At 35.6% G+C, this 24,152-nt stretch overlaps 2 protein-coding genes across 4 annotated transcripts; both read right to left on the bottom strand.

Moving 5' to 3' along the window:
* Positions 1-4: 4 nt before the first annotated feature.
* Positions 5-8,380, bottom strand: LOC25488454 (disease resistance protein RPV1). Of its 3 annotated transcripts, XM_024777668.2 has the most exons (9): positions 7,770-8,379; positions 5,796-6,999; positions 5,164-5,448; positions 2,757-5,054; positions 2,190-2,658; positions 1,924-2,071; positions 1,657-1,831; positions 617-952; positions 5-538 (listed from the first exon to the last, which is right to left on the bottom strand). In XM_024777668.2, exons 1-5 carry the CDS (start codon positions 8,222-8,224, stop codon positions 2,191-2,193), a joined length of 4,710 nt encoding a protein of 1,569 aa, XP_024633436.1. In that variant the 5' UTR covers positions 8,225-8,379; the 3' UTR covers positions 5-538; positions 617-952; positions 1,657-1,831; positions 1,924-2,071; position 2,190. The 3 variants fall into 3 exon arrangements, with proteins under 3 accessions (XP_024633436.1, XP_039688222.1, XP_024633435.1); XM_039832288.1 differs by having other exon boundaries at positions 5-952; positions 1,924-2,043; positions 7,770-8,380; XM_024777667.2 differs by having other exon boundaries at positions 5-952.
* A 3,432-nt stretch (positions 8,381-11,812) lies between these two features.
* On the bottom strand, positions 11,813-12,325 carry LOC112420478 (uncharacterized mitochondrial protein AtMg00810-like). The gene has a single exon (XM_024780179.1). It carries the CDS (start codon positions 12,323-12,325, stop codon positions 11,813-11,815), a length of 513 nt encoding a protein of 170 aa, XP_024635947.1.
* Between the last annotated feature and the right edge of the window lie 11,827 nt (positions 12,326-24,152).

The raw sequence follows: 24,152 nt of genomic DNA, 5'->3' as shown, positions 1-24,152 counted from the left end.
AATATCAAACAACATTAGGACCATTTTACCACATACCATTTCAATTTACTGTTACCTCCATAACATTAGAGTCATACCTCCGTTATATAAACACTAGTTTTGTATGTAAACTCTCCTATATAGGACTATTAGGAACTTTTCAATTCACCTCAAACACACATAGTGTTCCAACAATCCCCCATTTAAACAAAATGGCATACCACTGGAAGTAAGGAACATAATCAAAAAATTTGCAGTCCTCAAAATACCCTCTGCTAGATTTAGATATGTTTACTCTATTGTCCAAATCATCACTGCCTTCTGTGAGTGTAAAGTCAAACACTCGTTTTGCAGGCTTAAAACACAACATAAAATTTTAGGCAATCACTATTTGAAGCTTAACATCAGAACCGAGCAACAATTTCTCAGGCGCCAACTGTGCAGGTGTGTGTGTCAACAAACTATCCGTACAAGAGACAATTTTTAAATCAGGGCTTTCAGTGCGGCAAACAGAATGTGGAGGGGAGATCTTATGCACATTCTTTCTGCTTGACTCTTTCTGCATAGAGATTACTCACAATCAGAAAATGGTTGAAAATACATTGACAATGATTCTTTCTGCGTTGAGACTACTCACAATCAGAAAAAGTTTTACGTTCTTTCTGCCATGTGCTTTCACTTTCTTGGTTGTCTAGGCAGTCAGATTCATCGGATGGCAGAGAAGTTTAAGATGATGAAAAACACTGAACTTGATCAGTCTGGTCAGCAACATTCTTCCGAGAAAAACGTCTTTTAAAAGATGGAATAAATGTAAGTTGTTCAGCGACAGTTAAATTTCATTGGAAGTTGATGAAATCTCCGTTGACAAATTCACGGGCCTGTCTTTGAAAATCAAGTTACAAGCTTTTTAGCTACCAACTGAGCTAAGTTTACGAGGACGGTAGTCTGACCTCTAGAATATCAGCAACCTTGTCTACAATAGAAAGCAAAAAATAAGATTAAAGTAATTAGATCAATTCTTTTGCATAAGTCAAACTTTCAATTTTGTCGTCTTAACTAAGAAGAACAAAAATAAATATAACTGAATCAGAATCGTGGGAAAGCAGTCACAAAAAGGTATGCTTATCTAGTAGCAAACAAAACCTCATATATTAACTTATTTTCAACAAAATCTCATTTATCATCAATACATTTTCCACAAAGTATAACATGCCTGCATACATAATCATCAACCCATTTTCAACTAAATCTCATAATACTTTTTTATTATCATCAACACATTTTCAACGAAGTATAACATGCTTACATCTACCTACCATATAGAATCACAAATCACAACATACTAGCATAGAGTATTGTGTCGAGAATGACAATCTAAATGACACCACAGTAGTAATCTAGAATTCCACAATGCACAATCCCCATGCAATGTTAACAAAAAAATGCCACTATTACATGGATTTTGATGGACCTTTTCAGATGTATAATATAACTCAGACACAACCGATGTAGTTCCAGAACTGCAGACTCTGAACGTCTAAAATTTAAATAAAAATCCAAATCGAAGCTAACGATTGAATAACATTCCACATAACTGTTAAGATAGTGTAAATCACTTCTTCAAATATAGAAAATACAATTAACAAGAGCAACACCCTGAATAAAAAAAAAAGTTACCTTAGGATGCAGATTTAAGAAATTAATCAGCTTGGCATTAAAATATCGCAGAAGAGCCATATTAGCAGATTGATTGGAGTGATCTTCAAATCAGGCTTCATACACAAGCTCTTCTTATCAACAACCACCACCTTTTCAATGTCAATTCCTTCAGGGAGTATATACTTCATATGCGCTAGATGAGCATAGGAGAAGTTTCCGAAATTAAAACACACTACAGTTAAAAATGCAACTTTAAAATGGATAATATAAAAACAAAACAATCACCTCGTGGCAAGAACTTCCACCTTGTTGCAAATATTTTGAAAAGTTGGAGACTTTTAACGCAGATGCAGTAATCTAACCGAACAACTCATATGACTAAACAAATCAGAAATGCTCCTGTGTCTGTATTTAAGAAAATGCATATTCCAACCTATATATAATTGTAAATACGTAGAAAAATATATCAAAAAATTATTAAACAAATTAACATTCTACACTACAAGAAGAAAGCTTTATGACAATTTGGGTAAAATGAATGATGTACTTACTTTAACATCCCGGGTGTAACACAATGTTAGCATCAATCTCTGGGTTACTGAATCGAATATCTTTCATGTTACTTTTCTCTTCCAATACATGGATTCCACTATACATGAATGGGAATCCAAAGTCAACCTCTGCATGATTCCACTTATTTTCTAAAAGTGCTTTGTCCATATTATCATTGAAGTACTTCATTTGCATATGAAAAAGATGCAAATGGTATGTATCCTTATGTGATGCCGTACCTATCTTCGAACCATGTGTATAGAAAAATGTATTGCCGTTGATGGTCGCTTTTACACGATGTTGAGAACCATAACATGTCAATGGAGAAACAACACAGAGAGTAATGGCAGGAAACTTGTTACGAAACCAGAAAGAAATTGACAATCCTGCCAAACATTGGTGATTGAACCACTCTGGAATTTTCGCTTGTGGCAAATGGAACCAAGTATTTCCAGCCTCATGTAATTCCTATTAGTCATAAATAATTAATGTAAAATTTTTAACTATATCAAGAATAATATCAATTATCATATCAAATGCATAACACAAAAAAATATAATCATAACCTGATTTAGTAATTTGCTTTTGCACGACGAAGTCAACGATTTGCAGTTTATTGCAGATAAAGATTTTAAGCATGGAGGAATCCCTTCAATTTCCAAAAGTTCCTCACAATCATCCAAGACAAGCCTCCATAAAAGATGACATTTTTCGATAGATTTAGGAAGAACTGTGAATTGATTTTTAGTTAGGTGTAATTCTTTCACATTAGCAAACAACATAAGACTTTTTGACAGATATTCATCTGAAAGTTTGCAGTTCCTGACACAAATATGCTTTACATGTGAAGATTGCATTGCGTTCACTTTCTCTTCATTCTGGATAGTAAATTCAGCCAGTCTTGACATCCTATTTGGTAAGTAGACATATCCACAGTTACATAATGTTTGAGGTTGTGTAAGATTTTGAAATGGAAACGGCAATTCTTTTATGGGAGTTTCATCCAAGAGGACTCCTGGTACATTTCTCATCTCTCCCAATATTTCTGGAAAACTCTCAAGACTATAACAACATGAAAGATTGAAATGTTCCAACAAAGTCAACCTGAGCCGTGGGATATTCCTAAGCATGATGCAACATTCGATATTCAAGAATTTAAGTTTATCCAACAACCCATCCACCACCAATGGAAAACTCTCAAGACTACAACAACATGAAAGGTCAAGTTTTTCTAAAGAATCCAAATTGAGAGGTGGGATACTCCTGAGATTGTGACAACTTGTAACAAGTAGGGTTTTAAGTTTTCCAAGAAACCCATCCACCACAAGTGGAAAACTCTCGAGCCTATAACAATTTGAAAGGTCAAGTTTTTCAAGTGAATCCAACTGGAGAGGTGGAATACTCCTGAGATTGTGACAACTTGTAACAAGAAGGGTTTTAAGTTTTCCAAGAAACCCGTGAACCACAAGTGGAAAATTCTCGAGCCTATAACAATTTGAAAGGTCAAGTTCTTCTAGCAAATCCAACTTGAGAGGTGGAATACTCCTGAGATTGTGACAACTTGTAACACGCAGGGTTTTAAGTTTTCCAAGAAACCCGTCCACCACAAGTGGAAAACTTTCGAGCCAATAACAACATGAAAGGTCAAGTGTTTCTAAAGAATCCAACTTGAGCGGTGGGATACTCTTAAGATTGTGACAACTTGTAACAAGTAAGGTTTTAAGTTTTCCAAGAAAACCGTCCACCACAAGTGGAAAACTCTCAAGACTATAACAACATGAAAGGTCAAATGTTTCTAGTGAATCCAACTTAAGAGGTGGAATACTCCTAAGATTGTGACAATTTTCAGCAAGAAGGGTTTCAAGTTTTCCAAGAAACCCATCCACCACCAATGGAAAACTCTCAAGACTACCACAATAAGAAAGGTCAAATTTTTCTAGCGAATCCAACTTGAGAGGTGGAATACTTCTGAGATTGCCACAACTAGTAACAAGTAGGGTTTTAAGTTTTCCAAGAAACCCGTCTACTATAAGTGGAAAACTTTCAAGACTATAACAACATGAAAGATCAAGTGTTTCTAGTGCATCCAACTTGAGAGGTGGAATACTCTTGAGGTTGTGACAACTTTTAACAAGCAAGGTTTTAAGTTTTCCAAGAAACCCGTCTACCACAAGTGGAAAACACTCAAGGGCACCACAATATGAAAGGTCAAGTTTTTCTAGCAAATCCAACTTGAGAGGTGGAATACTCCTTAGCTTGATGCAACTATTAACAAGTAGAGTTTTAAGTTTTCCAAGAAACCCGTCCATCACAAGTGGAAAACTCTCAAGACTATAACAACATGAAAGGTTAAGTGTTTCTAGCAAATCCAACTTGAGAGGTGGAATACTCCTTAGCTTGATGCAACGTCTAACACTCATGGTTTTAAGCTTATCACCAAACCCATCTTCCACAGGTAAAAAATTCTCAAGATTAGTACAATCTGAAAGATCGAGTTCTTCTAGAGAAGGTAACATGAGAGATGGAATAATTTTGATTTTGGTGCATTTTATAATCCTTAAGATTTTAAGTTCTCCAAAAAATCCATTCACCAGGAGAGGAAAACTTTCTAGACTATAACAACGTGAAAGATCAAGTTCTTCCAATGAAGCCAAATTGAGAGGCGGAACACTCTGGATTTTGGTGCAATCTATAAATCTCAAGATTTTAAGTTTACGCAAAAAACCAACTGATTTATCAATTGTAGTTAGTTCCCAACATTTTTGAACTGAAAATTCTTCTAAATTTGGGAGACCAGATATATCAGGTATTTGTGCCAAAAGATTACTGTTATCAAGACTTAAAACTCTCATATTCTGGAACTTCTGCAAGAAAATGGAAATGGAAAAACATACAAATAAATGAGAAGTATATGAATAATCTTAAACCAAATGTATTAATATAAAATAAGAGATACAAATATGTTACACTTGCCTTTGTGAGAAAGGCCTTCCACTCAAATGGATTTGATGAAGGATGTTTGCGATTGATATTGCGATTGCAAATGAAAAAATGGAAATCCGACGAAGGATACTTGCAATTGCGATTGCGACATTCCAACACTCTTAGACTATTTGGAAGATGTTTAGGATTTGTAGAAAAAGAAACATCATCACTAAAAATTAGTGTTTTGAGATTTTCCATCTTCAAGAAAGCTTGTCCATCCCATTGTACTTTAATCCAACAGCCAAAATGTATGATTTCAATTTTACTTGTTCCCTATAAAAAAAAAGGACAAGTCAACCAAATATACGGTAGAATATACATTGTCAGTGTTACCAATACATTCAATGATGTGTTGTCACATCAATTAATGACAACATATTAAAGTGTGTGTTTAACTCATTAAATGGTGTGACAACACATCATTGGAGGTGTGTGTAAAAAAAATTACACTCACGATGCATATAAATTAAACTCGTATAAAGGTAAAAATATTTGATATTGGGACAATTAATAATAATAATGATAATGCAGAAAGCCAAAAGGGTAACTTGAGAATTAGCTACGGTAAGTAATAAGTTAAAGATGAAAAGCCAAACTATCCATATCATTAATATACTCACAGTATTTTCTTGTAAAACTTGAATTATATCTTTAGAAGACCATAACCGACTTCGCTTCCCGGGATCTTCGGGTGATTCTTGTCTAACAATTTCTTTCCCCATATCCTCTACCAAATCATGTAATGTCACATTACCAGAATCACTTATTTTTATGAGAGATTTTTCCACCAACACATTAATGTGATCTTTCATGATATCACCATAATGAGCATGAAGTATTTCTTCAACCCTTGTCAATTTCCATCCTTTGAAGCAACAAGCAATGTCAAGAAAAACAAACTTTTCTTCTTTCTGCAAGGCATCAAAGCTCAGCTGTAGTGTCATTTGGATCTTGTTATGAGGAACTCTTTCATAACGATCTAATGCATCTTCACATTGTTCTATTGTCTTATTAGAAAAATGAGAACCCATGACTTCCAAAGCAAGTGGATGACCAGAAGCATATGCTACGACACGTTTTAAAACATTCGCATAACCTGAAAAACCTTTGTCATTCTTCAAATCTTTCAGTCTACGCAATTCGTTCACATCCAATTCTCTTCCATACTTTTGTTCTAATAAAACATCTTTATATCTTGGACTATAATCATTTTTTAAAGCTTTCCATCCCACCAAGTCAAAAGCATCTTCATCCTTCAATCCCTTCACTTCATATATTCTCTTAACCCCACCACATTTTAGCAACCTTTTGTCCCGAGTCGTGATGATGACTCTACTGCCTGGACCAAACCAATCGGAACTTCCAGCAATAGCCTTCAATTGCTCCTCTTTGTCAACATCGTCTAGAAGCAAAAGAACCTTCTTTTGTTGAAGCCTTTTTTGTAATATTAAAATTCCTTGTCCAACACTTGTTATCTCTGTGTTCTTCTCTCCAACAATTTGAGACAAAAGGATCTTTTGGAGATGTATCAACCCATTTTTGTCAGAATTTTCTCTGACTTTTTCAACAAAACAGGAACATTGAAATTGATGAACAATCGAATTATAAACTTCCAGAGCAAGAGTAGTTTTCCCTATTCCACCAATCCCAAGGATCCCCACCATGTGGATCGTATCATCAGACCCAATATTCAAAAGTGAAGTCACGTGTTGCTTTTGGTGCTCCAGTCCAACTAGGTACTCACCAACAAGTAAGGAAACAGGTTTTATATTTCTTAAGACTTGTTCAACAATCTTCTCAATAAACTCATACTCATACGCATCCCTGTCCAATAAGAGATAAGAGGTCATTCAAGTGCATATGTCATGTTTTTAACACTGATTATATATTAGGCTTAATTGTATTTTTCGCCCTCCATCTATCGCAGTTGTAGGATTTTAGCCCCCACGTTTTTTAGGAATTTTGTCCCCTTATTTGATAGTTTCTCTCCCAAAATATATGTTAATGTGACATCATTTATTGACGTAACACTCAACTCTCATAGTTGTGTGGCTCTTCTTTACAATTAAAAAATGACAAAAATCAGCTAGTATACTTGAGAGCGAACCAAACTTTTAATTAGGGAGTCAGACATTTTGGCATTTTTTGGAGTTTTATTTTTTAATTTTAAAGAAAAGTCATGAGTTTAGTGTCACGTTAATAAATCATGTCACCACAACGTAAATTTGGAAGAAAATTATGAGAGAGCCTACCAAATCATAAAGGAGGAAATCGTAAGGGGCCAAAATTGCTCAACAACAGATAAGCGGCTAAAATCGCACATTACGATATAGGGAGGGTCGAAAGTGCACATAAGTTTAATTATTAAATAACTAAAAATGTCCTCTGTTTTGAGTTCAATTTCCGATGGGAACAATCCAGAGTTCAACCGAGAGATAAATATAGTCTGACCAAGAATTGTTGCTACTAGAAATTGAACTCAAATTCTATTTATCTAATAATTTTTTATAATTATTGCGATTTCGTCTATCTATCAATAAAAATACTCTTCGTTTAGAGACTAGTGTGATGAAAAACAAAAGATAGAAATATACCCTTTATAATGAAAGCCACACAAATTAGCAACTTGGTGAAGAGATAACTTCCATTTATCCATATCGAAGCTGGTCTTATGTTTAGCCATTGCCTTACCATAAGTGTTTTTCAACTTTCGTACATCAGAAGGATCCACCTTATAAAAAACCGGCAAAACAAAACGACCGGTATCTTTCATCATAGAATCAAGGATCTTTGAAAATTCTTGTAAGCAAAAAGAGGAAGAAGCATAGTTCTTAGAGAGAACAATAATGGCCATCATAGAGTCTTCAATTGCTTTGAGAAGTGATGGTGTAATTTCTTCGCCTTTTCGAAGCTCGTCGTCATCCATGAAAGTACGGACTCCTTTGTCATCAAGAGCTTTCTTGAGATAGCCGGTGAAACCATAGCGAGTATCTTCGCCTCTGAAACTGATGAAAACGTCATACTTGAATCGATCTGTGAGGGAAGCCATGAATGAGTTGGTTTGATGAATATGAAAATGAAACACGCTTCTCAGTAATGATTAATGTAGGAGACAGAAAGGACTTTTGAGTATCTACTAGAGTCAAACGCGTGTGTCAGTAGAGGAGGGAAAAGAAATTCTCGTAATACTAGGGAGCAAACTACCGATAGTTTATTAATTGTGAATCCTTAATGAGTGTCATTAAGAGATATTTAATGTCAACTTTTCATATGTATATTTATAATATTAATAAGTGGTGTGTTTGGCCAAGAGTAATAAATGTATCATATTCGTAGATAATCTTATATTTACTGAGAAAACTTTCTTATAAAGTAGTTTTATAAAAATGGACGCAAGAAGTACTTAGTAATACTTTTTTTTAAGCAAATGTAACTTTTTAAATTCATTTAATAACTAATGTATTAGACCAGATACATTAGTTATTCAATAAATCTAAAATATTATTTTTTCTTATAAATGTGATCGAATGGAGTACTAAATGTATTGATATTATATTTGATCAAATATCATTTGTAGTTTAAGTTTTTTCTAAGGAAGTTCTTGAACATTTAGGGATTTAGATATTTAATTTTGGGATATTGATTTTTGGTTCATGGGTTAAATTGATCATTTTCTACTTTCACTTTAGTCTCTGTGACACCTCATGTGTCATGTCATCGTAAAACACGTGTCACATCATCACTTAACATAATTATTTAATGTGAGGAACTAAAGTGATAACATAAGTACACATTCACGGACTTCTTTGTATTTAATTTTGAATCGAGGATCTTTGTAACAACGAGGTGCATAGTCAGGGACCAAATAAAGGTAAAAATGGGACAAAAGATTATAAGCTATAAGCTCAAACGCTACTTGAAATGGCGTATGGAAAATAAGTTATAAGCTTCTAAAAGAAACTATAAGCTCGTTGTAAAAAATCGTTACCAAACGAAGATTTTTTTGTCAGACAAACTTATAAGCTATCCGCCATAAGGTTACCAAACGGGCACGTAAGGTTTGAAAATTGTTAATAGTTTTTTTTTTTTTTTTTTATGAAATTTTGATTTAGATTAAAACTAAAAATATAAATGTTTGTTGCTTTCAAGTTATAACAAACCAAAATAATCATGATTATTTATTTCAATGACACCAACAATATAATAAAAATATAATCTAATTATTTTTTAATGACACCAACAACGATCTTTATTATGGAAAAAAGGGTATAATTGGAATAATGAAAAAGTAAGTATAAATATCCTTATCTAGTTTATTACACTATTTAATTGTTAAAGGATAAAAGAAAACCATATATATATATATATATACTCCGGTCACTATTATAAGCAAAAGTTGACTTTTTAGGTTAATTCATTAAATAATGTATGTGGTCTATATATAGACTACATACATCATTTATTGAATTAATCTAAAAAACAAACTTTTACTTATAATAGTGACCAGATGGAGTATATTCATATTGTGTTTGTTACATTTTTTTAATATTTAATATTATTTTCATCTATTTGCTATAAGTGTTATTTGTATTGAAAATTGAGGGCATTTTTGAAAAGAGAAAAAGTCGGCCCAAAAGAGCTGAAAGATGTTGTTTTCTTTATATATAGTATAGATAAGTTAGTTTTTTGGTCTTGCCAAACAGAGCCGAGGACTTTTAGTAGACTAAAAATTAAATTTATATTTTTAAGAATTAAAAGAAAAAAAATTAGAAAATTTATAGACTAATACCTCAAATTCGTCCTTGAATTTTAAAAAATCAGCCAAATTCGTCCCTGAATTTTTCGAAATAGCTATTTAGCCCCTGAATTTACAAAATGTCAATCAAATTAGTCCCTCCGTTAAGTTGGTCTGTTAACGGAGGTGACGTGTAACGTTAACCTCTTACAAGGTTTACCACGTTAGATGCCACGCAAGCAGGGATCAAATTGATTGATTTACAGAAAATTGCCAAGGACTAAATTGATGGATTTTCAGAAAATTGTCAAGGACCAAATTGATTGATTTTCAGAAAATTGCAAAATTCTCAACGATTCTTTCTCATTAACGGCTCTTTCTTCCCCAAATATATAATTTTGGAACCTTAATGTTATAATTTGTCACCAAGAGTTCACAATCCCCAAAATTTCTTTCATGAATTGATGCCAAAGTTCTTCCCCAATTCAAAAAACTTAAAACCCTAATTTTTTTATTCAATTCGAAATTCAAAAATCAGTGGAAGATATTGATAGTGTTAGATAAGAGGCTTGGAGAAGCCAAAAGATAGTGTTAGAGAAAAGGCTTGGAGGGCAAGGTTGATGGATAAAGTTGATTGTGTAGGAAGTGAGCTTAGGTTTATTAAGATATTGATAGGAGTAATTTGTTTGATTGAGTTGTTTAAAATGTTATTGTATTGTGCCAAGTATGTGTAATGTTGTAATGAAAAGAGGTTGTCAATGAATGAATTCAACCCTTCTGTCAAAAAAATTCAATCAAATTGGTCCTTCTATTGTATGTCTATCCATCGCATCGATCCCCAAATTAGTGAAAATACCATCAAATAAGTCCTTGAATTTTCACAACATAAATCACTATGATCCTTGGTGCATACATTTGCTGAACAAAGTAAAAAGTAAAAGACAGACACTTTGATTGTAAAAAAGCAGACATTTGCATATAATCATAAGTCATACATTTGATGTTCGTGTAAGTCATTACATAGCAAAAAATATAACATCACATAGTCATCAAGTCATTTGATGTTCATAAGTCATTACACATCCAAAAAAGCATAAAGTAAACATGTCCAAAAAGCATTAATGAAACTAGTCCAAAAACATAATTTAAACAAGCATCACAGCTTTGAAAATCTTAGAGTTGGGATAAACTCCATGTATTGGGGTTGTATAGAGGTGGTTGGCCCGTAATTTGGATTTGGAACTCTAATAACTCCAGGAGCAGTTGGATTTTGTGGAGCAGGACCCCTCAGTGGTGTTTGTTTATGCATGTCATTTGAAATCACTGGTCATCTCATACCATATTTTTATTACAATGGTAAATTTCTCATTGTTATTTCACTAAGAGTTCAGCCTATATATAGGCAAGAGTACAAGGCTTGTGTTGCAAGAAACCACACTTAACATACACTCCCCTAATATGAACTTCTAGCAAGCATATTCAGATTAAAACAACAAACAAAAAACACATAGAAAAAGCAAAGAACTAAAGACAATTAGGATTCTATCATCTTCATTTCACACACTCCAAGTCTAGCTCTCAATTTGCAAAAACTTTCCAGCTTTAATGACTTGGTAAATATGTCAGCCATTTGATCCCTGAATTGCAGTGTATCAGTTTAATTGTTTCATCTTTTGAAAGATCCCTCAAGAAATGATATCTAACATCTATCTGTTTGCATCTTCCATGCATAATAGGATTCTTTGACAACTTAATAGATGAGTTGTTATCACAATAAATCTTGGTGCAGTTCTTCTGTGTTTGGCACAGATGATTAAGTATTCTTCTCAGCCATATCCCTTGACAAGCACATGATGAGGCAGCTACAAACTCTGCTTCAGTAGTTGATAGTGTGACAATAGCTTATTTTTTAGATGACCAAGAAATTGCTCTAGAACCCATCTTATACACATACCCTGATGTACTCTTCCTGTCATCCAAATCTCCTGCACAATTAGAATCAGACCAACCCTCTAATTCACAGTTTAATTCACCTTTCTTATACAATATTCCATATTGCAGTGAGTCTTTGAGATATCTTAGAATACGTTTTGCTGCAGCAAAGTGAAGCTCTGTTGGTTTCTCCATGTATCTTGCTATGAGACAAACAACATATGTCAGATCAGGTCTTGTAGCAAGCAGATACATTAAGCACCCTACCATTTGTTTGAAATTAGTAGAATCAACACTTTTTCGACTTTCATCTCTAGACAGCTTGTTACCAGGGACAATAGGGTTGCATACCATATTACATTGCTCCATACCAAATCTTGTCAGTATTTCTCTTGCATACTTCTGTTGAGTGATAAAGATTCCTTTATCATTTTGAGTTACTTCCACACCAAGAAAGTACCTCATTTTTCCCAAATCAGTCATAGCAAAAATTTTCTTCATTGAATGCTTGAAGCTTTCAAACATAGCTTCACAATTTTCGGTATATATACGATCATCAACATATAAACTGACAATTAGGAACTTATTTTCAGCATGCTTCACAAATAGAGTATGCTCATGAGGGCACTTTTCAAATCCTTCCTTGCAGAAGTAAGATTATATCTTACTATACCAGGCTCTTGGTGCCTGTTTCAAACCATACAATGCCTTCTTCAGTTTATAGACATTACTGCTATCTCCCTTTTGATATCCTATAGGTTGCTCAACATATACATCCTCTGCTAATTCTCCATGCAAGAAAGCAGTTTTTACATCTAACTAATACCCACTCCAGTTATTACATGCTGCAAGAGATAAGATAGTTCTTATAGTGTCCCATCTTGCAACTGGAGCAAACACTTCATTATAGTTAATACCATACTGCTGAGAGTAGCCTTTAGCTACTAGTCTGGCTTTGTACTTCTCTATCTATCCTTTTTCATTGAGTTTGGTTTTGTAAATCCATTTAACACCTATCTTCTTAGCATCTGGAGGTAAGGTGGTAAGCTCCTAGGTGTTGTTCTTCTCAATAGCATCAATCTCTAGACCCATAGTATTTCTTCATTCTTCATGCTTGACAACTTCCTCATATGTAACTGGATCACTGATGGTACTGAATACTGCTAAATTTTGTAACTCAGCCTCTTCTTCTGATTCCTGACCAGTTACATAATCATCTAAGTAGCTAGGTTTATTTCTTTATCTTGCAGGAGGTGTCTCAACATTATCATCTGTTTCATCACTTTCCTCACCATTGTGTTCACCATTTGAAGATTCACTACTGCTATTTTCAGTTGTTTCAACATTTTCTTCATTGTTTCCACCATTTTCATCATCACCTTCAATAGCTATAAATTTTGTATTGGATTTTTCATTCCACATCCGACCTTTAGATTCTTCAAAGACAACATCTCTGCTCACAATGATTTTTTTATTAACAGGATCATAAAGCTTATAAGCTTTAGATTCCTCACTTACACCAAGATGAACACACTTAATGGTTTTATTATCCAGCTTTTTCCTATGAGCATCTGGAATATGCACATAAGCTATGCATCCAAACACTCTAAAGTGTTTTACTGAGGGCTTCTTATCACTCCATGCTTCTTCAGGAGTGATATCTTTAACTGAAAGAGTGGGACTTCTATTCAACACATAAGTAGCCCATTTAACTGCTTCAGGCTAAAAGAGTTTAGGTAAACCTCTTCTTGCAAGTAAACATCTAACCATATTCATAATGGTTCTATTCTTCCTCTCTGATACACCATTTTGCTGAGGTGTGTAAGAAGTTGTCAGTTGCCTCTTTATCCCTTCAATAGTGCAGTATTCATTGAATGAATTTGATGTAAATTCTCCTCCCCTATCAGTTCTTAAACACTGAATTTTTCATCCTGACTTTCTTTCTACCGCAACTTTGAATCTTTTGAATGTCTCAAAAACACTTGCCTTGTCCTGCAAGATTTAAACCCAGGTCTTTCTGCTGAAATCATCTATGAAAGTTATGAAGTACCTGTTGCCACCATTAGACTGTGGATTAATAGGACCACACACATCACTATGAATCACTACAAGCTTCATAATGGCCCTTGTAACACCCCGTTTTCCCAACATAAAAATTTCATTTAAATAATCAGAGTATTCATCACATAAACGGAATGCTACACTTCTTAAAATTCATAAATAAGATAAATAACAATTTATCCTTCAACATAATTATTCAAAACTTCGCAGCGGATATAATTCAACATCATAAATAGTCTTGGTACGAAGACCTCATCAAAACATCTCATAAAAATCCAAACTAAATTATAGTCATGTAAAAACATAAGCAATACGTAAGGAATAGAAAAGAGCCACAAAAGTTCCTATCCCGTTACGTATCAGAGCATCTAAAGACACAGTGAGGGATAACCACTCACGACAGCAATCAATAGCAACTTAAGCTCGATGACCTGCAAGTTACTCATACGAAGAGCAACATTTCCAAGCAGAAGGGGTGAGATTTCACAAAACAATAATATTAAGCATATAATTCAACAATTATATTTAACAACATGAAAACATCATAATATCATCATAGATAATAATATATTCATATAACACTTCAATAACAACTCATATATATAGAATCATCACATAACATCTTGAAAACTTATCAACTTAGACTCGACAATGCGACCTCGACTTGACTATGCAACTTAAACCTCTTATATGCATGTGGTACCAATCCAGGGCATCAAGCACTCAACGTATTAAGTATTAAAATAATTCCAGGGCATCAAGCCCTCAACTTAGTTGAGCTAAAGCTCCAGGGCATCAAGCCCCCAACGTGGTGAGCAAGGGCTCCAGGGCATCAAGCCCCCAACAATGTATGAGTATGCATGGACTCTACAAATTAGCATCTTAGAACATCGACCTCTTATATAAATCCAACAATTTGGAACATCATCATTCATCTTATACCGACTCATGCAGCTTAGTTAATAAACAAACAGCAACATAGGCAGCACATAAATCAGTTCATGATATAACAATATCAATGCAATTCAACAACATCTCAACATCATATAGAATTCATGTAATGTGTATACAGCTTCACAGATCATTACTAACATCACATACAACCTCCATTTCTACCCCAAGGATCACTCGCAACAACTCGTGCGACAAGGTCACATTTATCCTAAACAAGGCGTTCTGTCTAACACTAGCTCGCGAGGCGAGGACCTCTACTCGCCATGGCGAGTTCACAAATTTGGCTATTCGCCTTGGCGAACAAGCAGCTCACCTTGGCGAACAAGAAACTGGGTGCTCTCGGGAATTTGACATTGTTCACCCAAAAATCCATTTTTAAACTTTTCCAGGTTCAATCTCAATCTAGAAAATTGCCTAATCATTATTATACACATTCAGGCACTCAAAATCATCTAAGGTTCAACTTAAGAAGTTAATTCCCAAAATCAGGTTGTCTCACTGATCAACTCGTTATGGCGAGTGATCTGCTCGCTATGGCGAGTGCAAGGTGCAACTCGCGAGGCGGGTGAAGGTTGCTTGCGAGGCGAGCGATGAAGTTCATCACTCGCTATGGCGAGGATCATCTCTCGGGAGGCGAGCGATGAATGTTGGCTCGGGCAGAACTGCAGTTTTCACGAAAATCCACCTAAATGCATGTTTTTAAGCCTAACATTGATTCCAGAATACATCCTATGAATTATCTAATGTCTGTAAACAGTTTCTACATCAATCTAACAAGTTTTCACCGATTAATCATCGATTAATCTAAAACCAATCCTACACTTGTTAAATCTAATCATCATAGTTATATAGTTAATAGAATTAAATGCTAGTCTCACCCTTACCTTAGAAAGTGAAATCGCAGCCCTCCTCTTGGTGGTTCTCTCTTCTCTTGACTTTTTCTCCCTTTTCTCCCAAAACTGATCGTACGTACAAACTTTTCTAAACCTAGGTCTTCTCCTATTTATATCTCTTCTATCTATTCTATCTTATTTCTCTTTCTCCCCCAAAACTCTCTAAAATCTCAAAACAACCCCCCAACTCAATATTTATTTTATTTTCAAATCTTATTTTATTAAACAATAAAATAAGTCATAACACCTCATAAAACCACGTAAATCACACCAATCGTATAAATCATCTAAAATCGCTGAAATATATAAAAAAATATACTCTAAACTCATTGAAATAAGTAAATAATCAAAACGGGTGTTACAACCCTCCATTTTGCAGTCTTTGAGATAGGTTCCCTGTGTTGCTTTCCCACCATACACTTTGAGCATATGTCAGATACCTTCTTTAGCTCAGGCAAATCCCTCACCATTTCCTTCTTTACCAAAGTGTTCAAGCCTTTGTAACTCAAATGTCCATATCTGTCATGCCATAACTGAGTTTCACTTTCACTTGAAACTTTCAAACACATAGGGATGATTACAGGTGCAGATATGATATACATTCTATTACTTGACATTTGAGTTGATATGATTAATCCTCTTTCTTCATGAAACACTTTACACATATCTTCCTGAAACATTATTGTGAGATTTCTTTGTTGAAGTTGTCCTATACTCAATAGATTGTTACTAAGTCCAGGCAAGTAATGAATGTAACACCCCGACTTCCCAACAGTTATATTAATAAATAAAATCAGAGTTAAATCAACAACGGAGTGTTACACTGCCTTTCAAAATTTCTTAAATAGAATAAAATACTATTTATTCATAATAGTTCTGTCAAATCATAACAGTCATCGCAGCGGAAAAATATTTTTCAACGTTAAACAACTTTCAATAAATCCTTGGCACATGGCCCCAACAAAAATATCTTTAAAGATTAAATTCAACATCAACAGGTTCATAATGATACATAAGGAATGAAAACATGACAACAATTTCCCATCCCGTTACGTATCAGAGCCCTAAGACACTTGAGCCACCACTTCTAATATGCTTCAATACCTGCAAGTTACCCATACGAAGGGCAACAATTCCAAGTAGAAGGGGTGAGATTCACAAACAATAATAATAGATATATAAGTCATCAACTTAATTAAATAACATAATTAACAACATATATTCAATAATAATATTCATGCTTCTTCAATTTTAACAACTCTTACTAAATCAACCAACAACGACAACAACGACTCAATATCTCCATCAACAACAACGGCAACAACACGATCACAACAACATCAACGACTACATCATCAACTACATCACCGACAACACCATCAACTACATCAACAACAACATCATCAACACGATCCATAACAACATCAACGACAACTACGACGTGGTACTATTTCCAACACGTTGAATGACTAAGCATTCTGGGGCATAAGCCCCCAACAATTTGAATGACAAGGCATTCCAGGGCATGAGCCCTCAACAGTTGAATGACAAAGCATTCCAGGGCATGAGCCCTCAACAGTTTCCTAATCATGAAAGGACTCAACGTGTGTATATCAGCATACAACTCATCTACGACAACGACCGTGCATAATAACTATGACATACTCCCCAACTTGATCAACATCAACAACCTATGACTCCGTTACTTAGAACGACAACTCGCAACTTACAACTCGAACCAACACCTTGTATATTCTAATTGAATGTAGTTAAGCATAAACCAGCAATCATCAACAATCATAATCAATCAACAGCAACACAACAGTATACAACAGCATGATATAACAATATCTTATGCAATTCAACGATGTCTAGCATTTGCACATGATCTAAGTAATACTTATACAATTTTATTATATTAATAACCTCAATTCCTCATAACCAGCTTCACATATCATCATTTATATCCTATACATCTTTCATCGCTATCCCAAAGTTCAACTCACAACCACTCGTGCGACAAGCCACAAGAAACCTAAACAAGGCAGTCTGTCAAGCATTAGGTCGCGAGGCGAGAGCCTCTACTCGCCACGGCGATTTAGGGTAAAACACTCAAGAATCCATTCTGACTCTATTCCGAGTTCAATCTCAGTCTAAAACTTTGCCTAATCATTATAGTACATGTTCAGGCTCTCAAAAACATCCAGGGTTAAACTCACAGCTCAAAATCACGAAATCTTGCAAGCTCTCTGGTCAAACTCGCTACGGCGAGTAAACTTGTTCGCCATGGCGAGCTGCGAGGTGCAACTCGCGAGGCGAGTAACTCCTGCTCGCGAGGCGAGCGATGATCTTCATCACTCGCTGTGGCGAGGATCATCACTCGGGAGGCGAGCGATGAATATCAGTACAGGCAGATTGCAGTTTTTCTCAAAAATTCACCCAAACCCATTGTTTTAACCTTAAAACTAATTCTAAACATCAATACATGAAACATCTAAGGTCTGTTCATCATTTCTACATCAATTCACCCTAATTCCATCATTTATTCATCAATTCTCAACATAACCCTAATTCCCAATTCTCCAAATTTATTCATAACCTTTGTTAAAACAGAATCAGAATTATATAAACTAAAATCATTGCAAGTTAGCCTCACCCTTACCTTAGTTAATCGAAGTCGCAACCCCTCTTGGTCCTCTTCCCTTTTCTTGACTTTTCTCCCTTTTCTCTGTTGTACGTGAAAACTGCCCTCTCTCTTATTTTCTAATTCTTTTTATAAATATAATCTCCCCAATATTCACTTAATTCCCATTAAATTTACTTAATTTTCATATAACCCCTAAAACTCCAATTAAATTCTATTTCTCACTTATTCTATTAAATAATAAAAATAGTCATTTAATAAAATATACCACACAACAGAATCAACGTAAATCATTTAAAAATCATATAAAAGACTTTAAATCAACTAAAAATAATTAAATAAAATTGGGGCGTTACAATGAACGTCAGTAATAACCTGAACAATGCCTCCAATGAACAACTTCAGATTTCCTTTTCCCATAACTTGCATCTTTGAATCATTTCCCAGCTTTACTGATGCTCTAAAGTTATCATCAAAATCAAATAACCACTCTTTTGTTCCTACCATATGATTGCTACATCTAGAATCAAGAAACCATACCTCATTAACAGCTTGAGTTGTTGTGTTTTCTTGCTTAGCCATCATAAGCATTTCTTCACTATCATCAAATTCAACATAGTTGGCATCATTTTCTTCCCAATTGGGACACTCACTCTGATAGTGCCCAAGTTTATGACACCTAAAGCACTCAATGAATTCTTTATTCACTCTGCCTCTTCCTCTTCCTCCATGGCCTCTGGAACTAGTTCTTGCTCCTCTGCCTCTTCCATAACCCCTACCAGATTGAGAAACCTTCAATGCTTGTTCTTCTTCCTTTGATTGTTGAGTCTGCATTCTTTGTTCATGGACAAGAAGACTACTTTGTAGTTCATCAACACTGAGAGTAGTAATATCATTGGATTCCTCAATTGAACAAACTACATAGTTGAACTTTGGAGTCATAGAACGCAGAACCTTCTCCACAATAATAGTTTGTTCTAATCTTTCACCATGTGATGTCATACGGTTTGCAATTGCAAGAGTTCTTCCAACGTAATAATTCACAGATTCACCTTCTTTCATGGAAAGAACTTCAAATTCACGACGAAGAGTTTGCAATTGAGCTCTCTTCACCTTTGTAGAGCCTTGATATTTTCTACGCATAGACTCCCAAATATCTTTAGCAGTATCACGAACAAGAATAGTTTCCATAATTGAACGATCAATTGATTGAAAAAGATAATTCTTTGCTTTTAAATCACGAAGTTTGCTTTCATCTGCAAGTTTTCTCTGTTCTGGTGTTGCGTTTGGAGGAGCAATGGTAACACCATGTTCAATGAGATTCCAATACTCTTTGGAACGAAGAAGATTCTCCATTAACATAGACCAATGATCGTAAAAACCATCGAACCTGGGAATTGCAGGTTGAAGGAATGAGGATGATTCCGTCATTGTTGAAGCTGTAGAGAAGAATTGCTTGAAAAATGAGGAAGAAGATGACCAGAGCCACCATAACTGACTGAACAACCACCGTAACTAACTATCACTGCCGTAACAAACTTTCTCTCTCTAATTTCTTTTTACTCTCTCTCTCTCTCTCTCTCTCTCTCTCCAAATGAAACTGCGTTTCTTAATGAATTTGGAGGAGAATTCAGGACCCTGTTAGGCTCCCACTTGTTAGAATGGTAAACTTCTCATTGTTATTTCAGTAAGAGTTCAGCCTATATATAGGCAAGAGTACAAGGCTTGTGTTGCAAACAACCACACTTAACAATTTTCTTGTACTCATCCCCTGAAATAAAATCAATAAAATCAGACCTTAAATTATAACATTATCCATCAAATCAGTCCTTAAATTATCACAATAAGTATCAAACCGATCCTTATCATAGAGGGGTATAATTGGAAACATATAAAAAATGACTCTGAAAAGTTAAATCTCAAATTTTTACCATTTCCATTAATTTAGTCCTTGTACACGTGGCTGCTTTGTTGACACGTGTACATGACAACACAACATGCAAGAGGACACGTCATCACCACTAACGGAGCTTTTAGACGGAGGGACCATTTTGATGGACGACTAAATAGATATTTTGTAAAATTCATGAACAAATTTGGTCGATTTTTTAAAATTCAAGGATGAATTTGAGGTATTAGTCAAATTTATATGTACCAAAAACATATTTAACCATTTTGTTTTGAGAATTGTTGTTCCCACATTGTAGAAGGCTGCGGCACACGAGTAAATGACGTTTTTGCGCCCTCGACAGTTAACTGCCGAAGTTTTGGAAATCCGGCCGCAGTTAACTGTCGAGGAAAACCTCGGTAGTTAACTGCCGAGGAAATCTGATCATGCAGGCAGTGAGCTCTGCATGATTCTAAAACATTTCCAAGCCATTTTTCGGCCAATTTTTACCTGTAATTAAACCAGAGCATTTAGAAAGGCAAAATAATTCATACAACATTGAAACTCGGACATAAACAAGAAAAATACAATATCTTTTACAATTGTCCATAATTAAATCAAACCGACATTTGGTTCAAATTACACAAACGTTTGAAATTCATCATAACGGTTCAAATAACAAAAAAATATTGGCGCAAATGCACAACTTAATTAAACCAACATTTTTATACATTAAACAAAGTAAAAAATCCCATGAAATTAAAAATAATGTCATCAAAGTACAAATATACAAATCAATGTCATGAAAAACTAAAAAACAAGTCCTAACAAAAAAAAAATCCTTCTACTGGTCCTGGTCCTACTGATGGTGGCTCCTCCTCGGCCTCTGGCCTCTAGCCTCGCCTCCTGGTCAAAATCGGCGCGATCTGCTCCCTCATATGGCTCATGGCCTGAAACCACTGCTGGGGGCTCATGACCTCTTGGGCCAACTGTGCATCAGTGTAGGCAACAGCGGCACTAACCATGTCGTAGGTGTCAGGCGAGCTTCTCGCCTCGTACCGCTCCCACTGCTCTGCAATGATCTGCTCTTCATTTGCAGGCCTCGGAAGATCTCCAGGAAGAGGTGGCGAAATCTGAGGGTGAGACATCCTAGTGTACCATAGCTAATAGCCATCAGCCATCCGCCATGACTGCTCTCCTGCCTGCTCACCCCAATCGTCCACCTTAAGCGTGTGAGTGCAGAAGTCGACGAACACCTGCACAATGTAAGGCAATGGCAGCTCTACAACATCCGTGAGATGTCTGAGGATGGTCTGGACGTATCCGTACTGCCTCAAAACCCTCTCGGGCAAGTGACGGTACACCCTACGAACACCACACATAATCCAGCCAGAAAACCTCCTCAAAGTCCTGGATCTCCCTGTGCTCTTCGTACGACCTCCAACATACGTCATCAAACTGTATACGATCAAGCAGTGACCGATACGTGACCCCCTCCCCGTGACCCTTCTGGAGCTTCCACCTCGCTGCAACCGGATGGTTGTCAATGTACTCAGTGTTGGGATCAACTCTGTAAAAACCAGGAAAATGCGCCAAAAACCATGCCTGCACAAACCAAACAAATCACATTTATAAATTATTACACACGGAAAATATAACAAAGAAAATAAAAGTTAACAAAAAAATAAAGTTAACAAAAGAATAAAATATAAGTTTTCTTACAGTCAACAATTTCACGCTCCCCCCAAGAGCTCTGTCTCCAGGCTTACACGCCTCAGCTAACTCGCCGTAGAGGTATGCGAGTGTCATCGCTCTCTAGGAATAATTACGCATCCCAGCGTAGCCGTCCTCCATGGTTGTCAGATATATCAACTCGATGCGCTTGTTGCTTCTATCGCCAAACAACAAGCATCCGACCAAGTAGAGAAGGTAACACCGCACGCAATAAGACCTAACCCTCACCAGCTCCTCCAGCTCCTCTGGATCCTCCGTACCAGCCAATACGTTGGCCCTGCCAAGGTACTTCGCATATAGCTCCCTCAGCTTCGGGTAGCTAATGTACCCACCGTACTCCTGCCCACAAATTTTTTCCGCATCCTGCTGCGGCACACCCAAGTGCCTCATAAGTAGTGCGGCTCCCTCATGCTTCGCCATCTTCTTCTCGTGGCTCAACATCCGCCTCTCAATCGGAAGATGTGTCAGACGTGCGACATCATCCAATGTCACAGTCATCTCCCCCAGGGACATGTGAAAGGTGCTGGTCTCGGGATGCCACCTTCGCATAGAGTCATCAACAGGGCATGAGGCACAGTGGCGTAGCCCAGGTAGACCAAGTCATGTAACCCGCTCTGCCTAAGCGGATCCCAAAATCAATCCTGATTCCCGTTAGGGCGTCCGAGACTCAAGATCTTAGGCCCATGATTAATTGGTTTGACCACACGGAACTTACGAACCTGAAATAATAGAAAAATAAACATAGTTTAAACAAACACACATATAAAGAAAACAATTAAACATAAAGAAAAGAATTAAAAAAAACACACATTTAAAAAAAAAATTAAACATAAAGTAAAAGAATTAAAAAAAAACACATATAAAGAAAATAATTAAACATAAAGAAAAGAATTAAAAAAAAAAACACATATAAAAGTGGATATAATAATAAAATAAACACATATTTAAAGAAAATAATTAAACATAAAGAAAAAGAATTAAAAAAAAAACACATATAAAAGTGGATATAATAATTAAACAAACACACATATAAAGAAAATAATTAAACATAAAGAAAAAGCATTTAAAAAAATTACACTTGTGTTATCTGAATTATACCAAAGTGGCAACGCCACATTACTGGCATAAGTGTGCAGCAAAGATAAGTCTGCCGGTCCTCTAGGAAAGGGAGGGTCCACAGGTAACACCTCCGGGGCAGCAGCTGCTGCAATGTCATCGTCGTCTCCTACATGCTGCTGCTGTGGTATATGATCCTGGTCATACCCACCATCAGTCGTATCGTGGTGTACCTGATCCTGATAGTTCAGGTACTCCACCCCAGACGGGTGAATAACCTGTGACTCCTCAAGCTGTGTAGCCTGAGAACTCCCTGAACCATCTCCCCTCCGACCTCTACCCCTCTTTGGGATGTGGGCGCTCTGCCTCTCCCTCCGGTGGCTCTAGGTCATCGCTCGCCTACCACAAATCATTTTAGATGGATCAATGGGGTCCTGGTCGGCCATATCTACACAAAAAATAATAAAATTAGCATCATTTCCATAACCTAATCAAACACATTAAACCTAAACTAAACATAAACATAATCAAACTCATTAAAAGTATAACAATGAACATCATTTCCATAACCTAAAATCATTCAATATAATCATCATTACAATAAAATTTATATCCATCATTTCCATAATAACCTAAACATCATTCAACTTATACATTCAACCACTTTATCAAGCACACTAAACCTAAACATAACCTAAACTTTCACATTCAACCACTTTATTAAATTAGCACATTGAACCTAAACATTATCATACACACTATCATTCACATTCAAACATAAATAATCAAATGCATTATCATACACATTCAACCTAAACAGAACCTAAACAAAATATAAACATTCATCTTCGTTGAAAAATCAAAACCACATTCAACCTAATTCAATGCACACTTTTTCGAATTACAATCAACATCATATAAATAACCTAAGCTAACTAAATAATCAATAAAATTGTCATTGAGACATTTTATCAAACACTTTGTGTGCAAAGTATCAAACATAATCAAAATGTGTTCTTTTGCCACCATTCAAAGCCACATTATGATTTAAACAACATGGGCAACAACTACATTCATTTA

Source organism: Medicago truncatula, chromosome 3, assembly GCF_003473485.1.
Source record: "Medicago truncatula cultivar Jemalong A17 chromosome 3, MtrunA17r5.0-ANR, whole genome shotgun sequence".
NCBI lineage: Eukaryota > Viridiplantae > Streptophyta > Magnoliopsida > Fabales > Fabaceae > Medicago > Medicago truncatula.
The sequence above is the reverse complement of the archived record's forward strand: the minus strand, read 5'-3'. Positions and strand labels throughout refer to the sequence as shown.